General features: G+C 40.2%; 1 protein-coding gene across 1 annotated transcript in view; it reads right to left on the bottom strand.

Annotated features, from left to right (window-relative positions):
- The window catches only part of ZNF354A (zinc finger protein 354A), a gene marked incomplete at both ends in the record, with an annotated part of 45,991 nt that overhangs the window by 14,119 nt on the left and 4,967 nt on the right, over window positions 1-26,905 (bottom strand). The window contains 3 exons of the mRNA XM_079701427.1: window positions 12,273-12,948; window positions 25,491-25,586; window positions 26,521-26,647. Of these exons, the coding sequence (XP_079557553.1) occupies window positions 12,273-12,948; window positions 25,491-25,586; window positions 26,521-26,647 (899 nt within the window). The remainder of the gene's footprint in view (window positions 1-12,272; window positions 12,949-25,490; window positions 25,587-26,520; window positions 26,648-26,905) is intronic.

The following is a 26,905-nucleotide window of genomic DNA, read 5'->3' as shown; positions in this document are numbered from 1 at the left end:
TTTGTCTCAGGCTCTGCCTTTAGCGCCATCTTGTTCCCCTCCTCTGGGACCTTGTGCTCAGGCCCTGCCTTCAGGGCCATCTTTTTCCTTCCCCTTTATACTGCCTATTCCTCCTCTGTACCCTCAGTTCCTCCACACTAACTCCCTCGCTGAACTTCCCTTTCCCCCTGAAAATCTCCTCACCCCATTTTCCTCTGAATCTATCAGAACCTGTCCCTTTAGAATTTAGCTTTCTGAGGATCCAGAGGTTAAACCCTTAACTTTAAATATTCCTTGGGCTAAAACTGAACTGCGAGCCATAGTTAAAGAGTGTCCCAAAGTAACCAAAGATCCTCACAGATTTGCTGAGGAATTTAATATAACAATCTTACCAATCTTGTGCTCTGACTTACATCAGCTAGGTCATATGCTTGTTGGTGAAGGCCAGGCCCAGCATTGGATGAAAATTGCTGACTGGGAAAGTCCTGAAAGGTCTCTAGAATTAAAAGCAGGAGAGCAACCTGCTAACTTATATGGTCAGGCCAAGGCAATTTCTAGGTGACTTCATCGGGCAATTCCTAGGGCTTTTCCAAAGCCTACTGATTGGAATAAAATTCAGGCTTACACACAAAAATCTGATGAATCTGTTCATAGCTATTACAATCAACTTCAGATTATTTTAAAGAAAATTCTGGTCTTCCTTCAGATGTTGATCCAACCCAGGTAGATTTAACTCTGTTTATTAATGGTCTGAACCAGGGTCTTTCCTTACTAGTAAAAAAGAACAGGATGGAATAGGAAATGATGTCCACTCCAGATTTAGTTAATCTTACAAACCAGCTCTCTCACACTCTAGATGAGTCACCTAAAAGGAAAACTGCCAAAATTCTTAATCGTAAACTTCAGCAAATAAAGTTCCCTAAATGAAACAAAAACCCTCCTAGTTTCTGCTATTAGAGCAAAGAGCCAGGGCACTGGAAAAGAGATTGTTACAGATTCAAGCCCTTCAGTCACCATCAGCCCTCTAACCAGGCTTTCCAACTTCCTCCCAATTCCCAGTTGTGGGGCTCCAAGGAACTACAGGGGCTCTTCCCAATCCTCCCTCTTAATCAGCTTGGAGAAACATTCCTTCAGATTTGGGATGGGTCTCTTCTCATCCTAACTGACACTGCAGCCACACTCTCGGTGCTCAACCCCACTACTATAAAGCAGCCCCTGCCTCGGAGTACTAATACAGTTCAAACAGTGGGCATCTTTAATGAACCTCAAGAGGTTCCTGCCTGTGAACTGATTCCCTTTCGTTTAGGCCCTTTGAGAAACACACACTCTTTTCTCCTTAGTTCCTCTGCCGCTATCCATTTATATTAGGCTGAGACTTCTTACAGAAGCATCATGCTAAAATTTCTCTCCCCTGAAAGGGGAAAATAATTTTGGAATTTGACAGTAGTTATCAAAGCAGCCAATTAAATGACTCTGACATCTTTTATCAGCTCCGTCTCTGAGCTGATTCTGGAACCACTGATCATTTGTCCCTATTGAATCAACAACCACCTCCCTTATAGGCAAAATCTCCAACTGATATTGGCAAAATTCACAGTGCATCAATTCAAATAGATCCCTCAAAACCTCTCCCAGAATTAATCAACATGCTATAAGTAAAGAAGCCTTTCATGGCATAAAACCCATAATAGGACATTACAAGTCTCAAAGACTCATTATTTCTTGTAATAGTTCCTGCAATACCCTTATTTTACTAATGAAGAAACCCAAGGGCTGAGGGTGGAGGTTTGTTCAGGACTTCAGAGCAATAAACAACATTGTCATCCCTCCACACCCTGTTGTTCCTAATCCTCATATTTCACTAACATCCATTCCCACTGGATGTAAATTTTTTACTGTAATTTGATTTATGAAGTACATTCTTTAGTATTCCAGTTGATGAAGATGGACTATTGTCTATCGTTTGTGCCTTCACTTGGAAGAAAAACAACTCACCGCGACAGTAATGACTCAGGGTTTTACTGAGCTCTTATTTCTCAAAAATTCTCAAGGCTGATCTGGATAATGTAAAGTTCCCAGAAGTTCTATTTTGTTGCAACATGTGGACGATTTGCTTCTTTGCTCTCCTCAGACTGCTTCACAGGAAGACAGCACCCACTTCCTAAAGCTTTTAGCCTTAAAGGGACACAAGGTTGCCAAGGAAAAATTGCCATTTGCCCAAACCCAGGTTTGATATTTAGGGCATCTGATATCAGAACAAAAGCTATACCTAGTTCCAGATAGCTTTCATGGTGTCCTGAGTTTCCCAAAACCCCAATCTAAGCATTGACTGCAAGGTTTTCTCAGGCTAGTCAGTTATTGCTGAAAGTGTATTCCAAATTTCTCTCTCTATTTTTAAATTAAATTAAATTAATTTATTTATTTTATACAGCAGGTTCTTAGTAGTCAAATTTCTCTCTTATAGCCAAACCTCTGTGTGTTTTACTCAACAACAACAACTCTGACCCAGTTTTATGGGAAGAGCCAAACAGCATAAACAAACTTTCAGGCCTTAAATGAGAGCTTGAGAAACCCACCTGCCCTTGGGAATCCCAGTTATCAGATCCTCTTTTTCTTTTTTGTATATGAAAAGGAAGGGAATGCCCTTGGGATACTCACCCCTAAACACAGGGACTACCATTGACCCATAGGGTATTATGGCCAGCAGGTGGACCCTGTGGCACACCTTAGAGCCATTACAGCCACTGCCCTTTTGGTTGAGGCCACCAAGAAAATCATTGTGGGATCCCCTTTAATCATCCTTGTACCTCATGCAGTAGAAACCCTCCTGAATTCTCATCACACTCAACATTTCTCAGTTAGCCACCTCACCTCCTATGAAGTCCTTTTGTTAACTGCTCCTCATATAACTCTTTTATGTTGTAAAAACCTCAGCACTACTACTCTTTTCCCCTCCATCACCAATGAAGTCCCTCACAACTGCTTAACGCTGAAGGATCTCCTCTTTCTCTTTTTTTAGAAATTTGTTTATTTTATTTATTTATTTTTGGCTGCATTGGGTCTTCGTTGTTGTGAAAGGGCTTTCTCTAGTTGCGGCGAGCGGGGACTATTCTTTGATGCGGTGCACGGGCTTATCATTGTGGTGGCTTCTCTTGTGAAGCATGGGCTCTAGGAGTGTGGGCTTCAGTAGTTGTGGCACACAGGCTCAGTAGTTGTGGCTCGCTGGCTCTAAAGCACAGGCTCAGTAGTTGTGGCACACAGGCTTAGCTGCTCTGTGGCATGTGGGATCTTCCTGGACCAGGGCTCGAACCCATGTTGCCTGCATTGGCAGGCAGACTCTTAACTACTGCACCACCAGGGAAGCCCTGAAGAACCTCCTCTTGACTCCACTTGGTGATTTGCAGGAAATTCCTTTGGGTAACAGTGGTTTCTCATGGTTCACCCATGGTTCTTATTTAAAAGGTGACAGTGGCAAATATCGTGCTGGGTATTCTACTGCAACTTCCTTTGAGGTTGTTGAGGCAGCATCTTTACTTATGGGTAATTCAGCCTAATAGGCCTACACAGGCTTGAGCTCTTACCCAGGCCTGTACTTTAGCCAAGGGCAAAACTGCCAATACTTATACTGATAGTAGATATGCTTTTGGTGTAGCTCATGCTTTTGGAATGTTGTAGAAGCAACATGGTTTCCTTACTTCCAGCTGAAATAAAATTTTAAATGGCCCCTATGTTTAGGTGTTATTGGATGCAACACTTTTACCTGCCACTTTAGCCATTTAGATATCAGGACATTCTAAACTTGACTCTCTAGAAGCTAAGGGAAATTTATCTTACCGACTTTTCCACAAGGAATGCTGCTATTAAAGGGACCAAAACCAGCCAAACCTCTGTCATGGTCCAAAGGGATATTTCCCCAAATGATAACTGGGGAAAACTGGACCAGAGAATTTCAACAATTGGCCTGAGAAAAGGAAAAACAAGACTGGAAATTCAATAATTTTTTTGATAACAAGAGAATGCTCTGGTTTGGACCAAATAACAACCCAGTCTTACTGAAGACTCTAAAATTCCCACCCTGACTGGACCTGCACATCATCTGGTGACCTGAAAGTAAAGATTTCCCAGAATTGAAGCAGATGATGTCTGAGTTCTACTTCTCTCACTATTTGGGGGACTTGCATGTGACTTGCCACGGTTGCAGACCCTGAACTGTAATTCTCTGTTGAATAAACCTATTTTTTTCTGGAGAAATATCTGGCAGTCTATTTGTTTTCAGTCAACACAATTTGGTGACATTTAGTACAATCACTTTTGCACAACCCTCACCACTATGTAGCCCCAGAACATTTTCATCATCCCCCAAAGAAAACCCTGTACCAATTAAGCAATCACTCCCCATTCATCTGTTCCCCAGCACTGGAAACCACTAATCTACTGTCTCTTGGATTTGTCTATTCTGGATATTTCACATAAATGGAATCATACGTGGTCTTTGTGTCTGGCTTCCTTCACTTAGCATAATGTTTACAAGATTCATCCATGTTGTGGCATGTATCAGCATTTTATTCCTTTTTCTTGCTGATTAATAGTTCATTGTATGGTTATACTACCTTTTGTTTATCCACTCATTGAGTGATGGATACTGGGGTATTTCAATCTTTTGGCTATTGTGAATAGTGCTTCTATGAGCAGTTGTGAACAGGTTTTTGTGTGAACAAATGTGTTCAAGTCTCTTGGGTATATACCTAGGGGTTGAATTTCTTGGTCTATGGTAATTCTGTATTTAACACCACCAAACTGTTTCCCACAGCAGCTGCACCATTTAACATTCCCACCATTAATGCCGAAGGGTTCAATTTCTCCACATCCTTACCAACATTTGTTATTAAAAAAAATAGGCATCCTAATGGGTGTGATATCTTGTTGTGGTTTTGACTTGCATTTCTTGCATTATGACTAATGATGTCAGACACCTTTTCATTTGGTTATTAGCTATTTGTATATCTTCCTTAGGAAAATGTCTATTCAATTACTTTGCCCCTTTTTAATTGGATTGTGGTTTTTTTTTTTTTTTTTTTTTTTTTGTGCGGTACGCAGGCCTCTCACTGTTTTGGACTCTCCCGTTGCGGAGCACAGGCTCCGGACGCACAGGCTCAGCGGCCATGGCTCACGGGCCCAGCTGCTCCGCAGCATGTGGGATCCTCCCGGACCGGGGCACGAACCTGTGTCCCCTGCATCGGCAGGCGGACTCTCAACCACTGCGCCACCAGGGAAGCCCTGGATTGTGTTTTTTACTTGGATTGTGTCAAATTATGAGTTTAAAAAAATATTTCAGACATGAGGCTTTTAGAAAATATTTGCAAATATCTTTTTCCATTCTGTGAGTTGTCTTTTAATTCTCTTGATAGTGTCTTGATACACAAAAGTTTTAATTTTTTTTTAAGTTTTAATTTTAATGATGTTCAATTTATTGAATTTGTTTGCTTGTGTTTTGTGTCATATCTATGAAAATGTTGCCCTATTCAAGGTCATGCAGAGTTTCACCTATGTTTCCTTCTAAGAATTTTATAGTTTTTAAAATAGTTTTAGCACTTACATTTAGGTTTTGATTCATTTGGAGTTAATTTTTGTATGTGTTGTGAGGTATGGGTCAGATTCATTCTTTTGCATGTGGATATACAGTAGTCTCAGCACGAGTCACTGAAGAGACTATATTTTCCCCCATTGAATGGTCTTTTTAGTCTTGTCAAAAATCAATTGACCATAGATATGTAGGCTCTCAATTTGATTCCACTGAGCTATATGTTTTTCTATATGCCAATACCACATTGTTTTGATTACTGTAGCTTTGTAGTAAGTTTTGAACCTGGGAAGTGTTCTTCTTCCAAATGTATTCTTCTTCTAAATTATTTCCACTATGTGGGATCCCTTGCAATTGCATATGAATTTTAGGATCTGCTTTTCCACTTCTGCAAAAACGCTATTGGAATTTTGATAGTGATTTGCATTGAATTTTTAAATCATTTTGGTAGTATTGTCATTTTAACTATACTATGTCTTCCAATCCATGAATTTCAAATATCTTTCCATTTATTTAGGTCTAGGTCTAGGTCTTCTTTAATATATTTCAACAGTGTTTTGTAGTTTTCAGTGTGCAAGTCTTGGACCTACTTGGTTAAATTTCTCCTTAAGTATGTTATCATTTTTGATGCTATTATACATGAAATTGCTTTAATTTCCTTTTAAATTTTCTATTACTAGCATATAGAAATAAAACTGATTTTTACATGTTGATCTTATATCCTGAAACACTGCTAAACTCATTTATGAATTCTAATTGAATTTTGGTAGTTGTTCAGCTTTCCTATATATAAAGTCATGTCATTTGCAAATTGAGAAAATTCTTCCTTTCTAATTGGGTTGACTTTTCTTTTCCTTGCCTAACTGCTCTAAAACTTCCAGTACAGTGTTGAATAGAAGTGGCAAAATCAGGCACCCTTGTCTTGCTCCTAATCTTAGGGGGAAAGCTGTCAGTGTTTCACTATTCAATATGATGTTAGCTGTGGATTTTTCATTACTGTACTTTATCATGTTAAGGAAATTCCCTTCTATTCCTGACTTGTTCAGTAATTTTATTGGATTTTGCATTTTGTGAAATGTTTTTCGTGGATCAAGATGGTTGTGTGTGTGTGTGTTTTGCCCTCATTCTACTAATGCAATGTAGTATATTGATTGCTTTTCTTATGCTGTACACATCTTCAATTCCTGGGATAAAGCCCACATGGTCATGGTGCATTATCCCACTAGATTTATGTTAATTTGGCTAGGAGTTAGGCAGCCATAGGTGCCAGAGACTTCAAATTCCTCTAGTATCCTTGTTTTTGTCTCCACTATTGACAAAATACTAAACACTCCCTAAACACTCCTCCTCAAGGAGAGTCTGTATCTCTCTTTCTGCTGTAATCCAGTGTTGTTGGTATGTTGGCAAGCTGTGGGGTAGGGGTGGGAGTAGGGATGGGGGAGGAGGATTCTATAATCTTCCAATTAAATCTCAGTCTTAGTAGGCCTATGTCTAGGGCAAATGTTTATCGGGTGGTATAGCTTTTTCCCAAGTTCCTTGCCCTATACTCCCTCCTCTAGTTGCAGCATTCCCAATCTTTTTCCTTGAATCCCCCCCAACCCCATCTCTTTGACTGTTTTCTCCTCCTTAGTGAGACAGGAAGGTTAGAGGGGGCTAAAGTGGGAGGAATGTCCTTACCTCAGCTAGCATAAGACTCTAGAAACTCTTTTCCCCAGGAGAGTAGGCATTTTTGGTGGAGAAGACTCTGGGTGTATTTCACAATGTTTACAATTCTTCCACTAGAGCCCTGAGGGAATATTTCTCAGGTCGCCACCACGCAAATCCAAACGGGTTTCTGGATCTAATGACAATGGAAATGTGGGGGACTCTTAAGACTGTGGCCCCCCAGGAGTTTCTCACTCTCAAGACAGTCCACACAACCTTCAGCAATTTATCAAATGAGCATTTAAATCTTTCTACCAGTTTATGGCTTCAGTAATTTCTGTTCCAGGTAAGCAGATCTCGGCTGTATCTTTCTGGATATGCTGGTCTCTCCAGATTTCAGTGTTGCAATTTGCCCACCAACCTCAGTTCTCAGGAAGATAAAAGAAAAGTCACTGATTTTCAGCCTGCCCAAATGTTTCTTGTTGTAAGGATACAAGCGATCACTTGCAAGCTGTTTACATGTCATAGCTGAAACAGGAATTCCAAACAAGTTTTTGAATGCTAGAAAGTTGAAGATTATGAAATGCAAACAAAATCACAAAAGTTCTTTAACTGCTCAAATGTTTAAATGCTGAAGTAATGCAACACCTTCACAATAAGTACTCCAGTGTCAACAGAAAGAATATCAGGTGTTGTCTGTGCAGAATTATGCAGAAATGCAGAATATGGGCAAGATAGCCAACACCCTGCACAGAATCCATTACACTTTGATTCAACTTTGAATAAATTGTTTGCACTTTTGCACATCCACCATAATTTGCATTTGTATTATCTCTATGGAAAGCAGTACACTTCTCATTAACTCAATAAGTGAGCAGCAGCCTTCTAAGCAAGCCTTTTTCACGAGAAAAACATACAAGCAAAGGGATTTTTTTTTTCAGTATTGTGATTACTTGCAATTTGGGCTGTGTTGTAAAAAGACAAGGCATTTTAGATCTTTAATAATCTCTGTAATAGTAAATAGAGCTATTATTTTTTTTTATAGTTGCAACATTTTATCCTGGCACTTAAAATTTGTTTGCAACTTTAGAATCAGAAAATACTCCTGGTATGTTTGATCAGTCATTTGTGCTGAAGAGATTGATAATGATGATACACAATGTGGTCATTAAAACTTCTGCTGTAAAGATTGATAATGATGATACACAATGTGGACAGTCATTACAACTTCTGCTGTGATTATTTTATTTTCATCCGAATTTGTTTTAATTAGAAAATGTATTTTATCTGTTTATAGCTGAGATAATCATATATCTCTTAGGTTTAGCTGTTAATAGATACTGGTTTATAAATTACTTTCTATCACTTTTTCATATTGAATGAACAGTTTCATGCTGTGGAAAAGGTTTCAAAAGGATTTTTTCCTCATTTAATAGATAACCAATGCTCTGAAAATTAATCATGAATTTACATTTGCATTTGGGATTCAAATACTAGATGATAGCAAACACCACAGAAATTGAAAATATTGAATTTGATAGTCTCATGGCATCATTATTATGCCACTGACGAGGCTAAAGTTATAACAGTAAATTGGGGTTGAACTGTAGAAGTTGTTACCAACTAACAATAAATTGAACTTTGATATGTGATGCGGAAAAGGTGAACATCATGTATGGCTGCGAGAGCTGTATTCGCAAGGAAGAACCTTCCCAAAGAAAGCCACAGCTGATCTCATACAAGGTTTTGGGAAACTTGGTTCAAGGATTGGTGGATTTTCAGAAGCAGGAGTGTTTATGGATTGACAGACTTTCAGTTATGTTAGTGTGATCACTGAAATAAGGCTGTTATTGACTGGCATACTTTCAGAAGTATGGTCACTAGAGTGAGGTATCTGCTGACTGACTTGTCTACCGGCATGGGATAGTAACAAATTGGCTGACTTTCAGAAGCTGAAGTCTCTTTAACTTGCTAACTGTCAGAAGCATGGCCACTGTTGATTTTCAGAGCATGTGTACTGATCCAAAGTAATCTCTAATTAATGGTGATTACTTGCTTATAACTTGAGACTTTGACAAAAAGAAGTTTTTTCCTTTCTTTAATATGGAAAAGAAGACTCTCAATTCTTATTTACCTTTTCCTACCCCCACCCTGCCCCCCAACTTTGGTCTTTCCTCAGCTAAAAGTATGAGAGAGACTATAAGGGATTGTTTCGGTCTTTGTGGAGATACAATTTTCAGCTAGCATTGCCACCTAAGTAATTTAAGTGCCAATTACTGAAGCAGAAAAACAGCTTCAACTGCTCGATTTTCATTATTGGGAAAAAGCACAACTTATTACAATAAGGGTGACCTGACAAAATCAATACAGGATGCAGTTCAAAATCATTCAATACGAGACATATCCAGTATACACAGGATACCTGGCAACCCTACCTTCGAGTCAGCTTAGCCTTCTCATTCACGAACCTCATGTTTGCTTGTGAACACCATGTCTTGTTTCTAATCCATTATCTTGTCTCCTGTTCTCCATATATGCTATCCCTGCTTGAGTTTGGACTCTCATCCACCTATCACTTGAATTACCATAGCCCAGATTTCTAGGCATCAGTCTATACAGCTTTAATACATACTAAATACACCCTCTATACATCGTTGCCAGAACAATGTTCCTTGCTTAACATTTTTAACTGACTCCATCAATTTCAGGATAAAATCCAAACTTCTTTTCAGGGCAAATAGGCCCTTTGTTATCTGGCCTCTGCCTTCTACTCAGACTTTAACATCTGCCATTCTCCTGATCATTAGTTCTATACTTGAGTTTCCATAAAGGTGTCATGGTATTACTCACCTCTACCTCTCCTATTTGGAATGCCTATCTCACCCTCTGGAGAGTTATTATTCTTTCAAAACCTGGCTCAGGCATCATTGCCTCTGGAAAGCTTTCTCGGATGTCACCAGATTATCTCTCCTTCATCATGTCCACATCTCTACAACATTCTTGCACTGCAACATATTGTCACAACCTATTTGCCTGTTAAAACAACCACACTTACATACAGTGACATAATAATTTGCTTTACTCATCTGATAGTCCTCCATTCCCTTTCCTCCATTCATGGCTTCTTGAAGGCCTGTGACTTTTTTCTTAAAATTCCCAGTGTGCAGTATAGTACCTGTCCCAAAGCTGGGACTCAAACAACCAACCAACCAAACTACTGAGTTACTTATAAATTACTCCTTTTGTTTTCTTAAAATTGTTTGACACTAGAGAACACCAAGTAGGAAAAACATACTCTTTATTTCATGAAGTGATTGATGTACCTTTCAATATTTTGGCACATATGCTAGATTCATTAAACTACTTTTGACAGCCCCTTCTGCTGTGAATTTAGAATATGTTATTAAATATGTATGTATAATATATTAAATATAATTTAATAGCTTTAAACTTGAAAATCGCTTATTTTTCCATTTAATATACTTAAGATGACAGCTCACAGTATATAGCATGTATAATTTCATAATAAATGACTTCAGAGCAAAAAAAATAATTCTGAGAACAGAATTAAAAATTGTGTAGAAAATTTCCAATTCACAGCAATTACTAGAAGAACAAAGGAAGAGAACAGACTTTTATTTCTACTTTTAAATGAAATCCATGCACAAAGTTTGACATCAAGTCAGGAAAAGGACAAACCCCAGAAAGTGAGAGGTAGTTTACAATTCATTTTTACCTTTCATTTGGTCCTTTTCTCTAAAAATGTATTTCTTTGACCACATCTTTTATATACTATTACAATGTCAGTTATTTTAAAAAAAGTATTAAGTTTACAGTTTAACAGGAAATCCAGTGCACACTTCCCCTCATCACCCAGATGTTTATAACAATTACATATGATATGCAGCATGCGATGCTGTAGAGAAAACAATTATTCTACAAATGCCCAAAGTCAATGTCTCCAGTCAGGAATTCTTCATTTTAGGTTATTATAAAGTGTCTGATAGGACTGAACAATTTCCACTTTTCTCATTATCTATTACATAGGTTTATCCTTGGAATTTATTATTTGATGACTAAATCATAGAACGGCTTTTCATATCCATTACATTTATTACATCACTTTCATGTATTCTGATGAGCTTTGCTTTCAGAATTTCACACATGCAAACCTACTTTCTAGGGGTTCTCTTCAATATGAATTTTATAATGATTAGTAAGAGATGACCTGTGATTGAAAAGTTTCCCACATGTATTACATTCATAGGGTTTCTCTCCAGTATGAATTCTCTGATGGGCAATACGTGATGAGCTTTGTCTAAAAGTTTTCCCACATGTATTACATTTGAAGGGTTTCTCTCCTGTATGAATCCTTCGATGTTGAATAAGAGCTGAACTTTGGCCAAAAGATATCCCACATTCTTCACATCGATATGGTTTCTCTCCTGTGTGAATTCTCTGATGATTACTAAGGGATGAGTTACACCTGAATGTTTTCCCACACTCATTACATTTATAGGGTCTTTCTCCAGTATGCATTCTCTGATGTTGAATGAGAGCTGAACTTTGTCTGAAGGCTTTCCCACACACTTTACATTTACATGGTTTCTCTCCAGTATGAATTCTTTCATGAATAATAAGTGTTGAGTGGGAACTTAAGGCTTTACCACATTCATTACAATTATAAAACTTCTCACCAGTATGAATTATTCGGTGTCTGTTAAGTCGTGAAATAGAAGTGAAACCTTTTCCACATTCATTACATCTATAAGGCTTTTCTCCAGTGTGAATTCTTTCATGTTGAATAAGAGATGCACTCTGACTGAAGGCTCTCCCACATTCACTACATTTGAAAGGTTTCTCTCCTGTGTGTATCCTCTGATGATAACGAAGGGATGAACTAGACTTAAAGGTATTGCCACATTCATTACATAAATAGGACTTCTTCCTGGAATTCATTCTCTGACATCCAGGAAGGGATGTGTTGCAACTAGATGCCTTCCTACCTGGATTATATTTATAGAGGTTTTCTCCAGCATGGATTTTTTGATGTATAAAAAGGCCTGACCTTCTGCTGAAGGATTTACCACATTCTTTACATCTATAGGATTTCTCCACAGTGTGTGTTCTTAGGTGTTTATAAAGGGATGTACTGAGAGTGAAGGCTTTCCCACATTCTTTACATACATAGGGTTTCTCTCCAGTATGAGTTATTTGATGTTGAATAAGAGCTGAACTTTGGTTAAAGGCTTTCGAACAGTCTTTACATTTAAATAATTTCTCTCCACTATGGTTTTTCTCATGTTTACGAAGGGATGAAGTATTAATGAAGGTTTTCTCACACATACTACATTTATAACGTTTCCCGGCTGTGTTGATTTTTTGTTGATTAAGTAAACTGGAATTCTGTTTGAAGCTGTTTCCTTGTATTTCACATTTTGGTGGGGTTTTTTCTCTGGGAACCATCTGTTGCCTAACAAGGACTGACTTTGGGCTGAAGTTTTGGCCAAATTCAGTATTTTTATGTTTTCTTTCTACAGTGAGGATTTTTTTGTGAGTGACTGAAACTATCTGAACACTTTCTTTTTTCTTCTGCTTTTTCTCTAATCTGTCTTCATATTTGCAGGGTTTTTCTAATTTGAAGTCCCAGGGTCCATTCCTTTTGGATCTTTTCATTATCAGCTCCTGAAATGAAGAACCTTGTGTTTGAGTTGACTTTGTGGTTTTATAACTGTTCTTCCATCCTGGAAGGGAAAGAAAAAACTGAAGATGTTCCATGTGATACAGCATTTGGCTACTGAGACTAAATGTATAGACTGAATATTGATGGTATTTAAATAAGGTCTTGGTATATGGCCAAAAACAGTAAGAAGAAAAACGTAGGAGATTTAAGCGGTACAGAGAAACAATCAACAGGAGTTGAGAACAACAGGGTGGAGAAAAGATTAAACAAACCCATTTAAAGAGAGTGAGTGTAAGAGTGATCAGAAGAATTGGCTAATGGAAAATGGAGAAGAGGGATTCAAAGGGGAGCCATGAATTGGAAAAGGCAGCCTGGGATCAGAGTCCAAAGCCCATGATAGAGTCCTAAATTATCTTCATGACATTTTTCTTCTTTGTGTAATCATTCCTAATCTGGAAAGTCTTCATCCCTTTTCCCTCATGCCAAATTCCTTTGTATCCTTCAGATTCAGTTCAAAAGTTAACTCTGAGTCCCTTCTTGACTGTGAGTTTCCATAGTGCATTCCTCTTATAGGCACTAACCACAGTGTTAAAAAATATATATATATTCTATATATGTAATTATATTTATCTGTATCTAAATATTTTCACTTTCCTTTTCTACCCTAATGTTCTCTGCAAGCAGATTAGCATGCCCTATTCACCTACAGATCCTCCTAATGGCATCTGAATTATACACAAAATGTTTGTTTTGTTAACCTTCCTTAATAACTTATATATACCTAATTTGAACAATGTCAAATAATCTCAATTATTTAAATATTAATTTCATACACAGACACAGACACACACACACACACACACACACACACACACACAGGATTCAAGCACTTGTATGAGAAGTTGCCTTCCAGGACAGTACATTATACAAGCAGTGGGAGGGTTTCAGAGCCAGTTCAAACAGGAAGTAATTACTGAATTAATCTACAGAGGTGCCAACAGGTAGGCATGAAGCCAAAAGTTGCAAGATAAGAAAGCAGCCTTGCTCATTTATCAAGCAGGAGATGCTATACAAGCAGCATAGAAAAGAGTCAAAGATCAATAAGACAGGAATAAACATAAAAAGGTAAAAAGGGCTAACATGATAAGGTGGTAAAAAACAGAATTAAATTCAATAAATTTTCAAGTTGGGTAAGGACACAATTCATTGAATATTAAATTCTGGTGGGGAATAGGTATACATATATTTTGGCATTTTCTCCTGGGCTAGAGTAACCATTTAAAGGGCTCCTTTGCAACTCACTGTATTTTGAGATTCCTATCTGACATTCACTTTCTCACCTGTTTACAGATTCTCTCTGCTTGGTGAACATAATATATTCCGCTTTTCTCTTTTCTTCTACCAGTGTTAACTTCTCAGTTTCCTTCATGGGTAACTTTTTCTATTTCCACTTTAAAATTGCTTTCCCTAGGGCTTGGGATTTTTTCCCCCCACTCTACACACCCTCTCTGACTAATTTTATATGCACCCATCTTTACTATTTTTTTTAAGGCACTGATATTTGCCAAGCCAAGCAAGTGAGAATAACACTCATTTTAAAATACATATATAGATAAGTATCAATAAATCACTCATTAAATTAGGAACCACACCTTCTGGAAGAGACCATAATGTGCATTTTGTGTAATACCTCTTTTTCACTTAGCCAATCACAAAACCTATTTGCTCTCTAATCTTTACTCTTCGTTGTAACAGAAAGAGGAGTTTTTTATTTTCTGTTCAACACCTTTCAATTTCCTTGTCCATGTAAGTTTTGCTTAAGTGATCCAAATTTCAATAACATTATTTGGGCACAAGTGTGGGAGGCAGTGGTAAAAATGGAGTACTTTCCCTGTGAACATCAGTCATTGGTTCCAGATTATTACACGAGCTGGGAAGAAGATAGCAAGATTCCAAAATTTTGGATTGTAGTTTATAAGGCAAAGTTAGAGACCCTGCCTTAGGTCTGTATGTAAAGACTGCAGTTTTACAACCAACAACTTTACTAGAGCCCTGAGCACTGGGCTCGGGTACCTAAATGGTACTCTGTTTCTCATGCTTTACTGTTCCACCATAGTCTCCTAACTAGTCTCCCCACCTCAAATCTTGCTGTCAATTCAGTCTCCACACTGTAGCCACAGTAATCTTTCTAAAATCCACATCTTACCATGTTGCAAACTTCTGTAAGATCCTCCAAATTATCTTCAATGATTTTTATATAAGTAAGGTCCAGAGTACTTAACATGGTCAACAAGGTGTTTCATGATCTGACCTTCATTCACCTCGGTACTCATCTCCCTCCCCTGGTTTCTTGCCATGTATGCTGAACTACATGCAGTTTCTGGAGCACTACATGTTTTTTTCTTATTTTGTTATCTTTGCATATGCTGGAGATATACTTTCCATTCACAAATATTTATTAACTGCCTACTATGGACCAGGTAATGATCCACAACTGCTGAGCCTGCGCACCTGGAGCCCGTGCTCCGCAACAAGGGAAGCCACCACAATGAGAAGTCAGCGCACTGCAACGAAGAACCCCCGCTTGCCGCAACTGGAGAAAGCCCGTGCGCAGCAATGAAGACCCAATGCAGCCAAAAAACAAAAAAAGCTGAAGAACTGAAAAAAACACTTAGGCACTGTAATACTAGAGGGCAAGAAAAGGAAGAAAAGCAGAAGAGAATGGCGGTCCAGAAGCCAAAGGAAGAAAGTACTCCAGTGAGGAGGCAATGATCAACTTTGTTAAACAATTTAAGAATTAAAAACTTAACCCTGATTGTGCCAAGATGGAGACTGTCTGGGATTTAATAACTGCTTTTCATGGAATAGTAAGGAAGAAAGCCCTACTGGAGTGCACAGAAGAAACAATGGGAGGTGAGAACATGGAGACATCAAGTATAGAAATGCTTTTGAAAAGTTCTGTTTAAAGGAGAATAGAGAAACAGGACATGGGGAGTTTTTATTTTTTAATGGAAGTAATTATAGCTACAAGGGTCCATACCAATACTGGGAAACTCACCTCAACTCTACTTCAAGTGCCAATGCCTTAGTCCAGAATGGGACTAATAACTTAAAAACAGTCATGTTTCCCAATGAAGGGGACATGAGTCCTGGATTATGGACATCCTAACTGTTCTTTATGGTCTGCTTAAAGTTTTCTGTAGGTCTAAGATATGCCTCCTGAAGTGCAGTTCAACTTTTGCTCTCTCCCAGAATCAAGCCTGGGCCTGAGCTAACTCATGAACAAGGTTATGACTTAGGTCAGAAGTTTAGAGAACAGGTGATTTTGCCAATGACCACCACCCTGACTAGTTCCTGTCATTAGGTCTAGATTCTCCTCCCTTGGTGCTTATGAAACTCTGTGAGTCTCTCTTCAACCTTCTCTCCCTAGATGATTTCATCCACTCCCACACCTCCTATCTGAATGACTATCCTGACCCTCAAAACACTTTACAGAGGTATTTCCAGCTGCCTGCTAGACTCTTCATTTGAGTAATTTTCTTCAAATTCAGCTTGTCCAAATCCGAATCCAGTGCATTCCTTTCAAATTCTTTTTGTGTTTCCAAGTTCTGAATTATATAACTTCTTCAGCTCCTTTGCCATGAATTCTTAGTTTCATCTCAGAATCTTCTCTCCCCTGCATTCCAAGTCTAGTCAGTCATCAAATTCCCTTGAATCTCTTCACTAAGATGTCTCTAACAACCATCATTAATACATCCAAGTTCAGGATCTCCTTACTCAATAGTGACTACTGCTATTGACCTTCAATTTGATCCTCTGACCCGTTTCTCACCTTTCTAGTATTACATCCCACTGAATTTAACCTTCTTACTATATAGAACTCCTCTTATTATTTCAAAAAGCACTGACTGCTCCTTATTTAATTCATTCATCAAATACTTAAAAAGCACCTACAACATGTCAGGCTCTATCTTAGGCATGTGATCCACAAGACATTCCAGATCTGGTAATGAAAAGAAACAGTTAACTTCTTTAAGGAGCTCCCAGTTTGGCATTAGAGACAAAAAAGGAGAAGTGTGATAATTTATACAACAAAAACACAAGACAGAAATGGATGAAAATGTGAGTTTACAACAACATCCAAACTACCCTCAGATAGTACCAAGTGCAAGCTGGGAAGGCGTACAAGAGGTGGCCAGAATTTGGGGGAAGAAATATCTAAAATGGGATTTTAAAGGATTAGCTATAGATGAGATGGAGGGATAGTGTGAGGGCTAAAGGCAGCATCAAAATCTTTGAACCCAAGCCAACTTTCCAGACCTATATCCTTCCCACCTTATCCTACAGGTGGTCAGATTCAAAATTATTCCTATAAAAATGTCATATGCATTTGCAGTCTCATAAGGTTTTCTAGAGTCAGATAATTGAGGGAGCTATATGCTGAGAATTACACACAACACCACGATGGGGGCAGAACTACACATCTGTAAATGTATTCCAGAATGCCTGTGTTGGTGAAAAAGAGAAATGCTGTTTTAGAAATTCTGTTGTTGGTAATTCTGATTTTTAAAGCTTTTTATTATGGAAAATGTTCAGCATGTACAAAAGTAGAGTGAATTGTACAATGAATTGCCAAGCCAGCATCAACAATCACTAATGATGTTTCATCTATTACCTTATTATGGGTTGAATTGCATCACCCGAAAAAGATATGTTGAAGTCCTAATTTCCAATAACTCAGAATATAACCTTATTTGGTAAGGTTAAGTAACTTAAGGTTAAGTAACTTTGCAGATTCAATCAAGTTGAGATGAGGTGATTAGGGTAGGTTCTAATATGACTGGTATCTTTATAAAAGGGAAATTTGGACACAGGCAAGCACAGAAAGACCACGTCAAGATACCCCAGGGGAACACCAAGTGACAAGAGAAGCAGAGACTGGAGTGATGCAGCTGCAAGCCAAGGAAGAAGGACCACTGGCCACAACCAGAAGGTAGGGAGAGGCAAGGAAGGATTCTACCTGGAGTTTCAGAGGGAGCATGGTCCCACAAAACTGTGAGACAATAAATTTCTGTTGTTTAAAGCCACAGTTTGTGGCACTTTGTTGGAGCAGGCTGAGAAAATTAATACAACTCCCTTACGTCTCTTTCATTAGCATATGCTAAAGTACGCTAATTCCATATTATATCATTTCATCAATATTTCAGAACACATTTCTCAAAGAACTCTATTTGTAAACATAACCACATAGTTTTATTATAACCACCAAAATCAACATTATTGTTTGAAGTTATTTTTGCCTGTAAGGTATTAATTGCATGTTCTTCACCCAATTCCAATGTGGTGGTCGGGGGGCGGTTTCCACATCAATAATAAGCAATTCTTGGATACCAACTGGGTGTCCTCAATTCAGCTCAACTCTGACATTATCTACCTGGAGATAGCATCATATCCCACAGGTTAAGGGTTCAGTCCTACAAGACTGCACCCTGCCTCCCTCAGACACCAGTCACAAGCCCAGGTTATCATCTGTACTTCTGACCAACTGGCTATAAATCAGAGGTTCCCACGACCCCCTTCTTAGGTTTGGTTAATTTGCTACAGTGGCTCATGGAACTCAGAGAAACATTCTGCTTACTAGATCACCAGTTAATTATAAGAGGATATAACTTGGGAACAGCCAGATGGAAGAGATGCACAGGTCAATGTATGGGGAAAGGGCATGGAATTTCTAAGCCCTCTCTAAGTACACCACTCTCCCCAGATCTCCACATATTCACCAACCCAGAAGCTTTCTGAATCTGTCCTTTTGGGTTTTTATGGAGGCGCCATTATACAGGCACGATTGATTAAATCATTGGCCACTGGCAACTAATTCAACCTCCAGTCCCCCTCCCCTCCCTGGAGGTCAAGTTTCAAACCTCTAATCACATGATTGGTCCTGGCAACCAGGCCCCATCCTAAGATAGGGTCCAAAAGAAACCTCATTAACATAACAAAGACACCTTTGTGGCTCTCATCACCTAGGAATTCCCAGGGTTTTAGGAGCTCTGTACCAAATATATATTTATTATAAACCATAATATTTATATAAATCACTAAGGATCTTTATTCAAGCTGCTGTGATTTAAAAGCATTTGAGATAATTTTTCTCTGTGACTAAGCCAACAATCTGAAACACAATTAGGGTCATTTGTTTCATTTTGCTTTCAATATTTATGGAACACTTTTTCATTTTTGTTTAATCTTGTTTTATAATTTATAAAACATTTTTTTTTTTTTTTTGCGGTACGTGGGCCTCTCACTGTTGTGGCCTCTCCTGCTGCGGAGCACAGGCTACGGACGCCCAGGCTCAGCGGCCATGGCTCACGGCCCAGCCGCTCTGCAGCATGTGGTATCTTCCCGGACCGGGGCACGAACCCATGTCCCCTGCATCGGCAGGCGGACTCTCAACCACTGCACCACCAGGGAAGCCCTATAAAACATTCTTATGGTTCCAAAGTCAACATTATAAAAACAAGGTACCTTAAAAAAATTCTACATTCTATCCTTGTTCTCTCAATCCTTTTTCTTTTTCTTCCTTCACCTTATAGGTAACCATTTTTATAGATCTGCTTTTATCCTTTTTTTTTTTGGCTTCTCTATTTTTTTTTTTAATATAAGCAAATATACACTTTTTCTTTTTTGGTATCTCCTCCTTCCTTTGATAAAACTCCTACTCTCACTGTTCTGTTCTGCACTTTCCCCTACTTAGTAATATTATCACCCCACAGTGGAATTTACAGAGAATTCCACCATGAGAATGTCCCTCAGCTTATTCAACCAGATTCCTTTGATGGACAGTTGGATTAACTCTAAATGTAATACACCAGGACATCATATGGGTACATGATAAAGGTACAGCTTTAAACCAATATCCATATTGCTAATTAGAAACCATAGCATTTATAAAATTCTAGCCCAAACTGGACCCACTGGGCTAACATTATCCAAAGCCACATACAACCAAAATCACCTCTTCTGCCAGCCAAGAAGAGAGCCAGCTGAAGGCCGTAGAACTACTCCTTAGAATGAGGAAGCTCTTTATGTACTGACATGGAAAGAGTTTCAATATATATCAAGTGAAAGGGGCAGAATAATGTGTGCTGTATAATATAATTTGAGTGGACAGAGAAAAACAAGAAATATTTGTTTATATTTGCATAGAAGAGCTCTCCAGCTACTGCCTCCTTGTCACATCTCACCTTGTCGTATCCCACACATATTCATCTCCTCCTGCTCACTCACCCCTCATGGGCTCCATTCTGGCTTCTGTCCTTACCACTACTCTAAGGCAACCATGACCTTCATGTGACAGAGGCAAGATGCTCTCTTCAGTCCCCACCTAACTTACCTCTCAGCAGCATCTGATAGTGACCCCTCATTTTCCTTCAGGTGCTCACTACCTAAGCTACAGTGACCCTGAACTTGCCTCCAAATTCTTCTCATGTTCCACCAGCTTCAATCTCCTTTGCGGCTTTTCAATGTCCTTTGTGCGCTCATTTTCCTCTACCTGATCTTTAATCCTTGGAGTTCCATAGGGTTGAGTGCTAGGCCCCTGATTCTTTTCACTCTGTACCCTTTCCACAGGCCAGCTTCATCTATAAACATACTCTAGGCAAGACTTCTCTACTCTCCATACCTAATTATACAAAACCCAGCTCAAAACAGCAACTTGAGTGTCTCAAAGACAGCTCAACTGAATTTATGATTATTTCCTCCCCCTAACCTGTATAACCCTTTTGTCTCTGTAATTGGCACCAGTTCTGAATCAAAACTTTAAAAGGCATCCTTCACACCTCTCCCTCTGCTAATCAATTACCAAGACTTGTTTATTCTGCCATCTAAATATGTCTCAAGTTCATCTACTTTTCCCTACCTCTACTGATACCATCCTTTATGAGACTTGACTTCAATGACACTAGACTCCTGAGTTTCCTTCTAGAGTACACCTTACCCTTGTCTTCCCTAGGGGTTCATTTCTCTCTGCCTAGCCATGAAATGCCACAGTTCCTCAAGATTGAGTCCTAGGCTCTTTCTTGCTCTTGCTGTACTCTGAATCCACTCCACAGGCTAACTCAAACTCAACCACTGTTTCAATTATCTTTAGTAACAGGGTCTCCCAAATTTACATTTAATGCCCAGGGTATATTATAAGGGGTGGAACTCCAAATCAAACAGGCTATTTGACATCTCCACTTGAATAACTGGGTCAACCAAAGACAATTTAATTCATCCAAAACCATATTTATACCATCCCCCAAATCTGATCTCCTAGCACCACTATCTCAGTGAATGGTATCACTGTCCATCCCAGAACAAACCACAAACCAAGCACGCATCCTTGACAACTCCATCTCCTCTATCTTCCATATCTAAACCATCTCCAAGTCCTGTTGCTTTTATCTGCCAAATATCTCTGCAACTGGTTCCCTTTTTTCTGTCGCCATCACAACTACCTAACCAAGTCATTCATACATTCACTAACTGGAAGCTGACTCTGACCAGGCACTATTTTAGGTATTGGGGACATGGGAACAAATGAAACAGACAACCCAGCATGAGGGAATTTACAATCCAGAGGAAGAGCCGATAATAAATAAATATGTACTCTTTGGCAGTAATAAGTACTCTGAGAGAAAATGAAGCATGGTGAGGGGATAAAGAATGTGGAGGACAAAGGACCTGTGTCCTGTGGAGGACAAAGAACAAAGGATGAGCTGTGTCTAATTGACAAAGTGCCATCTGAGCAGAAACCTGTATAGTGTGAGGAAGTGAGTCAAGTGGGCTCCTGGCCGTCAGGAAGAAGAATGGTCCAGGAGAGGAAAAAGCAAGTGCAGAGGCCCTGAGGTGGGAGCCTGCTTGGCCTTCCTGATGAACTACAAGGAGGCCAGGGTGATTAGAGTTCTCCAATGAAGGGCAGAGAGGAAGGAGGTGAAGGCGAAGAGGTAGCTGGGGCCAGACCACAAAGGCCTCTGAGGGCCACGCTGGGGGCTTTGGATTGTGTTCTATGTGATAGAAGCCACTAGAGGTTTTGAGCATGTGAGTGAGATGACCTGATCTATCTTTTAAATAGACCATTCTGGCAGCTACAAGGACAGTAGATGTTGGTGGCAGGAGAGGAGCGCAGGGGATGAGAACAAGACTAAATCAAACATAGTAAACAGGGCTACAGAGCATTTGGGCTCAACTTTCACCTTGTAAGAAATTCACTCCTTAAAATCACTGCATGTTATTTCATTAGGCTGCCGCTATAACCCCTACAGCACCTTTCTGCAAATTAGAAAAAGACCCCTACTCTCTGTGCAGATGCAGCCCCAGCAAGTCTCGGTGAGTGGAAGGCAGCCCACAAGCAACCCCTTAGCTGACCACCCTTCCAGGTTCAGTCTGCCCTGAATTCTTGCATAAATATAACAAAGGAAGAGAAAAAGACAAAGAAAGAAAAACACCTTTTCATTGGAGGTAACTGTTTACCTAGATCATCCCTGGATTTTAAATTTTTTGAATAAAAGAATATTTTCATGTTAGGTGTAAATCAAACTCATGAGACGTTCAAGTTGATTTAATCACATTATTCTTATTTTATATATATATATATAACTTATATACATAATATGCCAGAATAGTGATTAGACTTTGGACTCATTTCTTAAGTAAGAGACTCAGATGAGACGTGTAGCCTTTGAGCCATTTCCTCCCATCTCTCAACATGAAACATACAGATCCAGGGATGACAGTTTGTTTTCCCTTTTTGTCTTGTTTTTCCTATTTGTGAGGAGTTTTGAAGTGAAAATTATATTTTAAAAACACACTTGGAGGCAATTAGAGGTTCTAGGAGTCCTACCCTGGAAGCATAAGCTTTTCTGTCACCAGCTGTTCAAAGGGTCGGTTTTTGGTTCTGGCCTAGAGTTAATGATCAAGGTACTTCCAAGAACATCCAGGTCCCTCACCTAAGCTCACAGGGGAGTGAGCTCCCCTTGGAAGGGAAACTGTTCCAAGGGCACTTTAGTCCAGGCAAATGGGAGACTCGCCAGGGGTGCAGGAGAGACACAACCACACGCCAGCACTCCCAGGACGCCCCATCTGACTGTCTCCTTTGACCAAAGAGAGGAGGTTCATCCCATCAAGCGAAACGCACACACTGCTTGGCTCTGATGGCCTTACTTCCTCCAGACACCCACTCAGAGTTTTCCTTCAGGGACAGCTTCCCAAACCTGAGAAGGACTTGACATCACCACTAGGTGTCTTCAGGGTCTCTCTGGACAGCTTTCGACTCCAGTCATACTTTCTATTCAGTTTAATCCAACTAACACTTCACTCAGGAAGGGGGACTCCTCATGGATCAGAGGCTCCCGAGGCGAATGGAAAGGGAACAATTCTTCCGTCTCTTCCTTTGATCTTCCACGCCATACTCAGTCCACACCTGACACCCCTCCTAAACTCTCCACTGGTTTCCTGCTGCCTGCGTTTTCTGTTTACTTTGTGGTGGTCTCTAGCAGTTCCCACAAAATTAGAATATTTCTCCCAAGTGACAGTTAAAAGGTATAAGGAGAGATAAGTGTGGTTCCCACCTCAAAAGATCTCACATTATACGGGGAAGAATGAGCTCTACTAAAGGTGTGGGTGCTTTAGGGATCGAGACAGCCTGTCCCACAGCCCTTCTGCTGGGCCCGCATTGTGAGGGGTCATCACTGACTCATCTGGACCCGACAGCAACCTCAGACAAGTCCTACTACGTCCATGCCAGGTGGCTCCACATTGGTTGCAGGCTGATCCTTGCAGAATATAAACCTGGGCCCGTGGCCAGGGTACTTCAACTCCTCAGAGGCTGTGCCTGGCTCTCAGGTCCCGGCCCCCTCTCCCTGCTCCCGTCTCCACACACCGGCTTCCTTTGTCTGGACTCTCGGACATGCTCTTCCTGTGCCTGAATGCTTCTCACAATGTGGGATCCGGCCCTTCCTCGGGAAGCCTTGCCCACAGCGCCCCTCCTGTTCCACGTTCTCACAGCACCTGCGGCTCTTCACCCGAGGTCCTCACCGGAGGCTGTCATTCCACAGCCCTGTGTGCGATTAGCCTCCCCCTCCACTGAGCTCCGCCAGGGCAGGACCTGCATCCTTCTGTCCAAGGTTGCACTGTTTATCATGGGACAGGAAAGCAGTGAGCGAGGCTTAGAACCTGGATCCCCCAGAGCCCTGGCCTCCCCAAGTCAACAGCTCTCAGTCCTCAACTTCCATGACAGCCGAATCTGCCAGTTTTCTCCTCTGGTGACTTCTTCTCAGGCTCAGCCACAGATTCTTCCTTCTTAACCCACCTCATAAACACTGAGGTTTCCTGGGACTCTGTCCTCTCCTCCGTTCCCTCATCTGCTCAGCTCAAGGCTTCAAATGCCACCTTTGCACTGATGGCTCCCTGACCTCCCTGTTGAGTTCTGACCCTGTTTACCTTCTACAGCTGTCCACTGGTGACCTCTACCCATATTTCACTAACATTTCAAATGAAACCCATCCCACACCGAACCTGTCCTATACCCTTAATGAAGGGACCTCTCCTCTTTCCTGAACTCACTGCACATGCCTTCCTCCAGGTAATGTCTTGCCTACATTAGGCAATAATCTCCAGAAGGTTCCCACCTCTAGTTTTTCCTCACTTCAAATCTAAGACCAACAGTGTTTCCAAAGTGACCATTCTTATTTAATTGAAATTGTGTAACAAGGACTCATGAATATATTCTCTGTGAAAATTTTAATAACATTGCATGTAACTAAAGTCCCCTTTCATCAAGGCCCATTCTCAATCCCAATCCAAATGTAACTAGTTACCAGCTTAGGTGTCCCCCGACCTTTCTCTCGGCACTTACACGCACATAATGCATATAGACAAACACTCAAGTAATTTTCTTTACATATAAATGGCGATATGTCATAATAATGCACCGTAACTTGCTTTAGTCCTTCACGTAGCTTGGAGCTCCGCCCACACCAGTGCTGCTGCTTTGACTGTGGTGCTGTGTGCCAGTGTAGGGATCCACCTCAGCTTCTTTAGCCTTTACTGAAGGACGTTTAAAGCATCTCAGACTCAGACTATTTTTTCTAAAATATCAACAACCATACAACTCTTCTGCTTGAAACTCTTGAATTATTTCCAGTCATCCATGGACAGTTCCCATCCCTAAGAACTGTACCAAAGCACTTCATAGTGTGGCCCCCACCTGGCTCTCTAATCTCATTTCCTTCCTCATCTCTTTCTTTTCCCATATACCCTGAGCTTCAGTCTGAATGAATTATCTGCAGTTCCTTAAATGCACTAAGTTTGCGGAATGAATGCATGACAATGTAGACCTCCTCTGAAACAACAGGAAATAACAAGAGAAAAGATCCTGAGAGATTCACCTGTGCAGTAATTATCAGAGAAGAAGAGGAAGCTTGTGACTTGGGGCCTTAGCATCCCTTCTCCAAAACTTCTTGAGGACTGAGAACCTGCAGAAATTTCCCTGACCAACATCTCCGAGTTGCACATGCACTCATTTACCAGACTGCTGCCTGCAGACATTCCCCACCCACTCACCTAGAGAGCAGCCTCCAGGGCTTTCTTTCTCTACCTTCCAGGGATCTTCTCCTTGCTGCAACAGGGAGATCACCTCGGGTTTGGAAAATGGGAGTCCTGCTCATAGACCAAAAAGAAGAAAAAAAAAGAAAAAGAAAAAAAAGACTTGATTTTGCCTTAACACAAAGAGGTATCTGAGATCTGAGCAGAAAACTCAAAGGATGATACAGAGAACTTCTGAGGGATGCTCCAGTTGTGCCCCCACAATGTGAGGGGTGTGTTAGGGTAAAAGCAAGGGGCAATGTAACATTTAGTTGTATGTTAGTGAAGTATGATAAACATGCAGACTTGATTAACAGGGTGCTAATAGCTTTCTATACAAGAGGGAATATGTATATACTGTTAAATGTATGTTAAATGTACAGATTAAATTAATATTTGTAACAGGTATCTGTGGAAAGGATTATGTACCAAGTAGCTTGTTTAAAATGAGAAAACACTATCTGACTCCCTTTGAAAGATGGCAGCAGTCAGCAAACTATGGGTCATAGGCCAAATCTAGGCCACTGTCTGTTTATGCATGGCCCTTGAGCAAAGAATGGTTCAAAAAAAAGAAAAGGAATATGTTACAGAGACTATATGTGGCCCACAAAGCTGAAAATATTTACTCCCTGGCCCTTTACAGAAAAAGTTTGCTGACCCCTGTAAAAAAAGAATTGAAAAAAGCCAGTGTTGGGTCAAAGAAAAAGGTTGAGGGATGCTCTCTGTTAAGAGATGAGCAAACACATCATAGTTCAGTCATAGTGGGAAAATGTTGCCTGCAGTGAGGGAATTTCTAATGTGCAGCTCTGTAGATTGTCCCATCCATGGGGCAATTCCATACCTGCAAGGGAGAAAAAGGTTTTCAGGTTTATTTATGGAGATCCAGTTTGCACAGTGCTAAGGCAAAACTCAGCTAAAGTTTTTAATGACCCAGGGCTTTTATCCAGGAAATCAGATGCTGAGGTATCCCAATTTCTGAATTCTTTATCTACAGGGGAAATTTCCTTACCCAATGAGACAAGGTTACTATAGTTCTCCAGCATCACATCTTGGTACAAGTTTCTCTGAGAAGGAGCCAGCTTTCTCCACTCATCCCGCGTAAAGAACACAGCCACATCTTCAAACGTCACTGACACCTGTAGAGACAAGCATCCCAGCTCACCCAGGACCACCCATCACACAGGGTGAAAAAGGCGGCAGTGGGGAGTAGACGGGCTACCATGAAATGCTTCTATATTATTCTAGGTTCTGAAGGTTCCAGGTCATTTGTTTAATGAACAACTGACCAATGACAAACATATACTGAGTAGCATGAAGTATGAACCAGGCCCCGAGTTAACTGCTACAAGAGATGTGTGGAGGTATTAAGGCCATTAGTGGGAGTGTTAGTTAGA

The sequence above is a fragment of the Hyperoodon ampullatus genome, assembly GCF_949752795.1.
Source record: "Hyperoodon ampullatus genome assembly, chromosome: 4".
Lineage (NCBI taxonomy): Eukaryota > Metazoa > Chordata > Mammalia > Artiodactyla > Ziphiidae > Hyperoodon > Hyperoodon ampullatus.
Note: the sequence above shows the minus strand (reverse complement) of the source record. Positions and strands in the feature narration are given on the sequence as shown.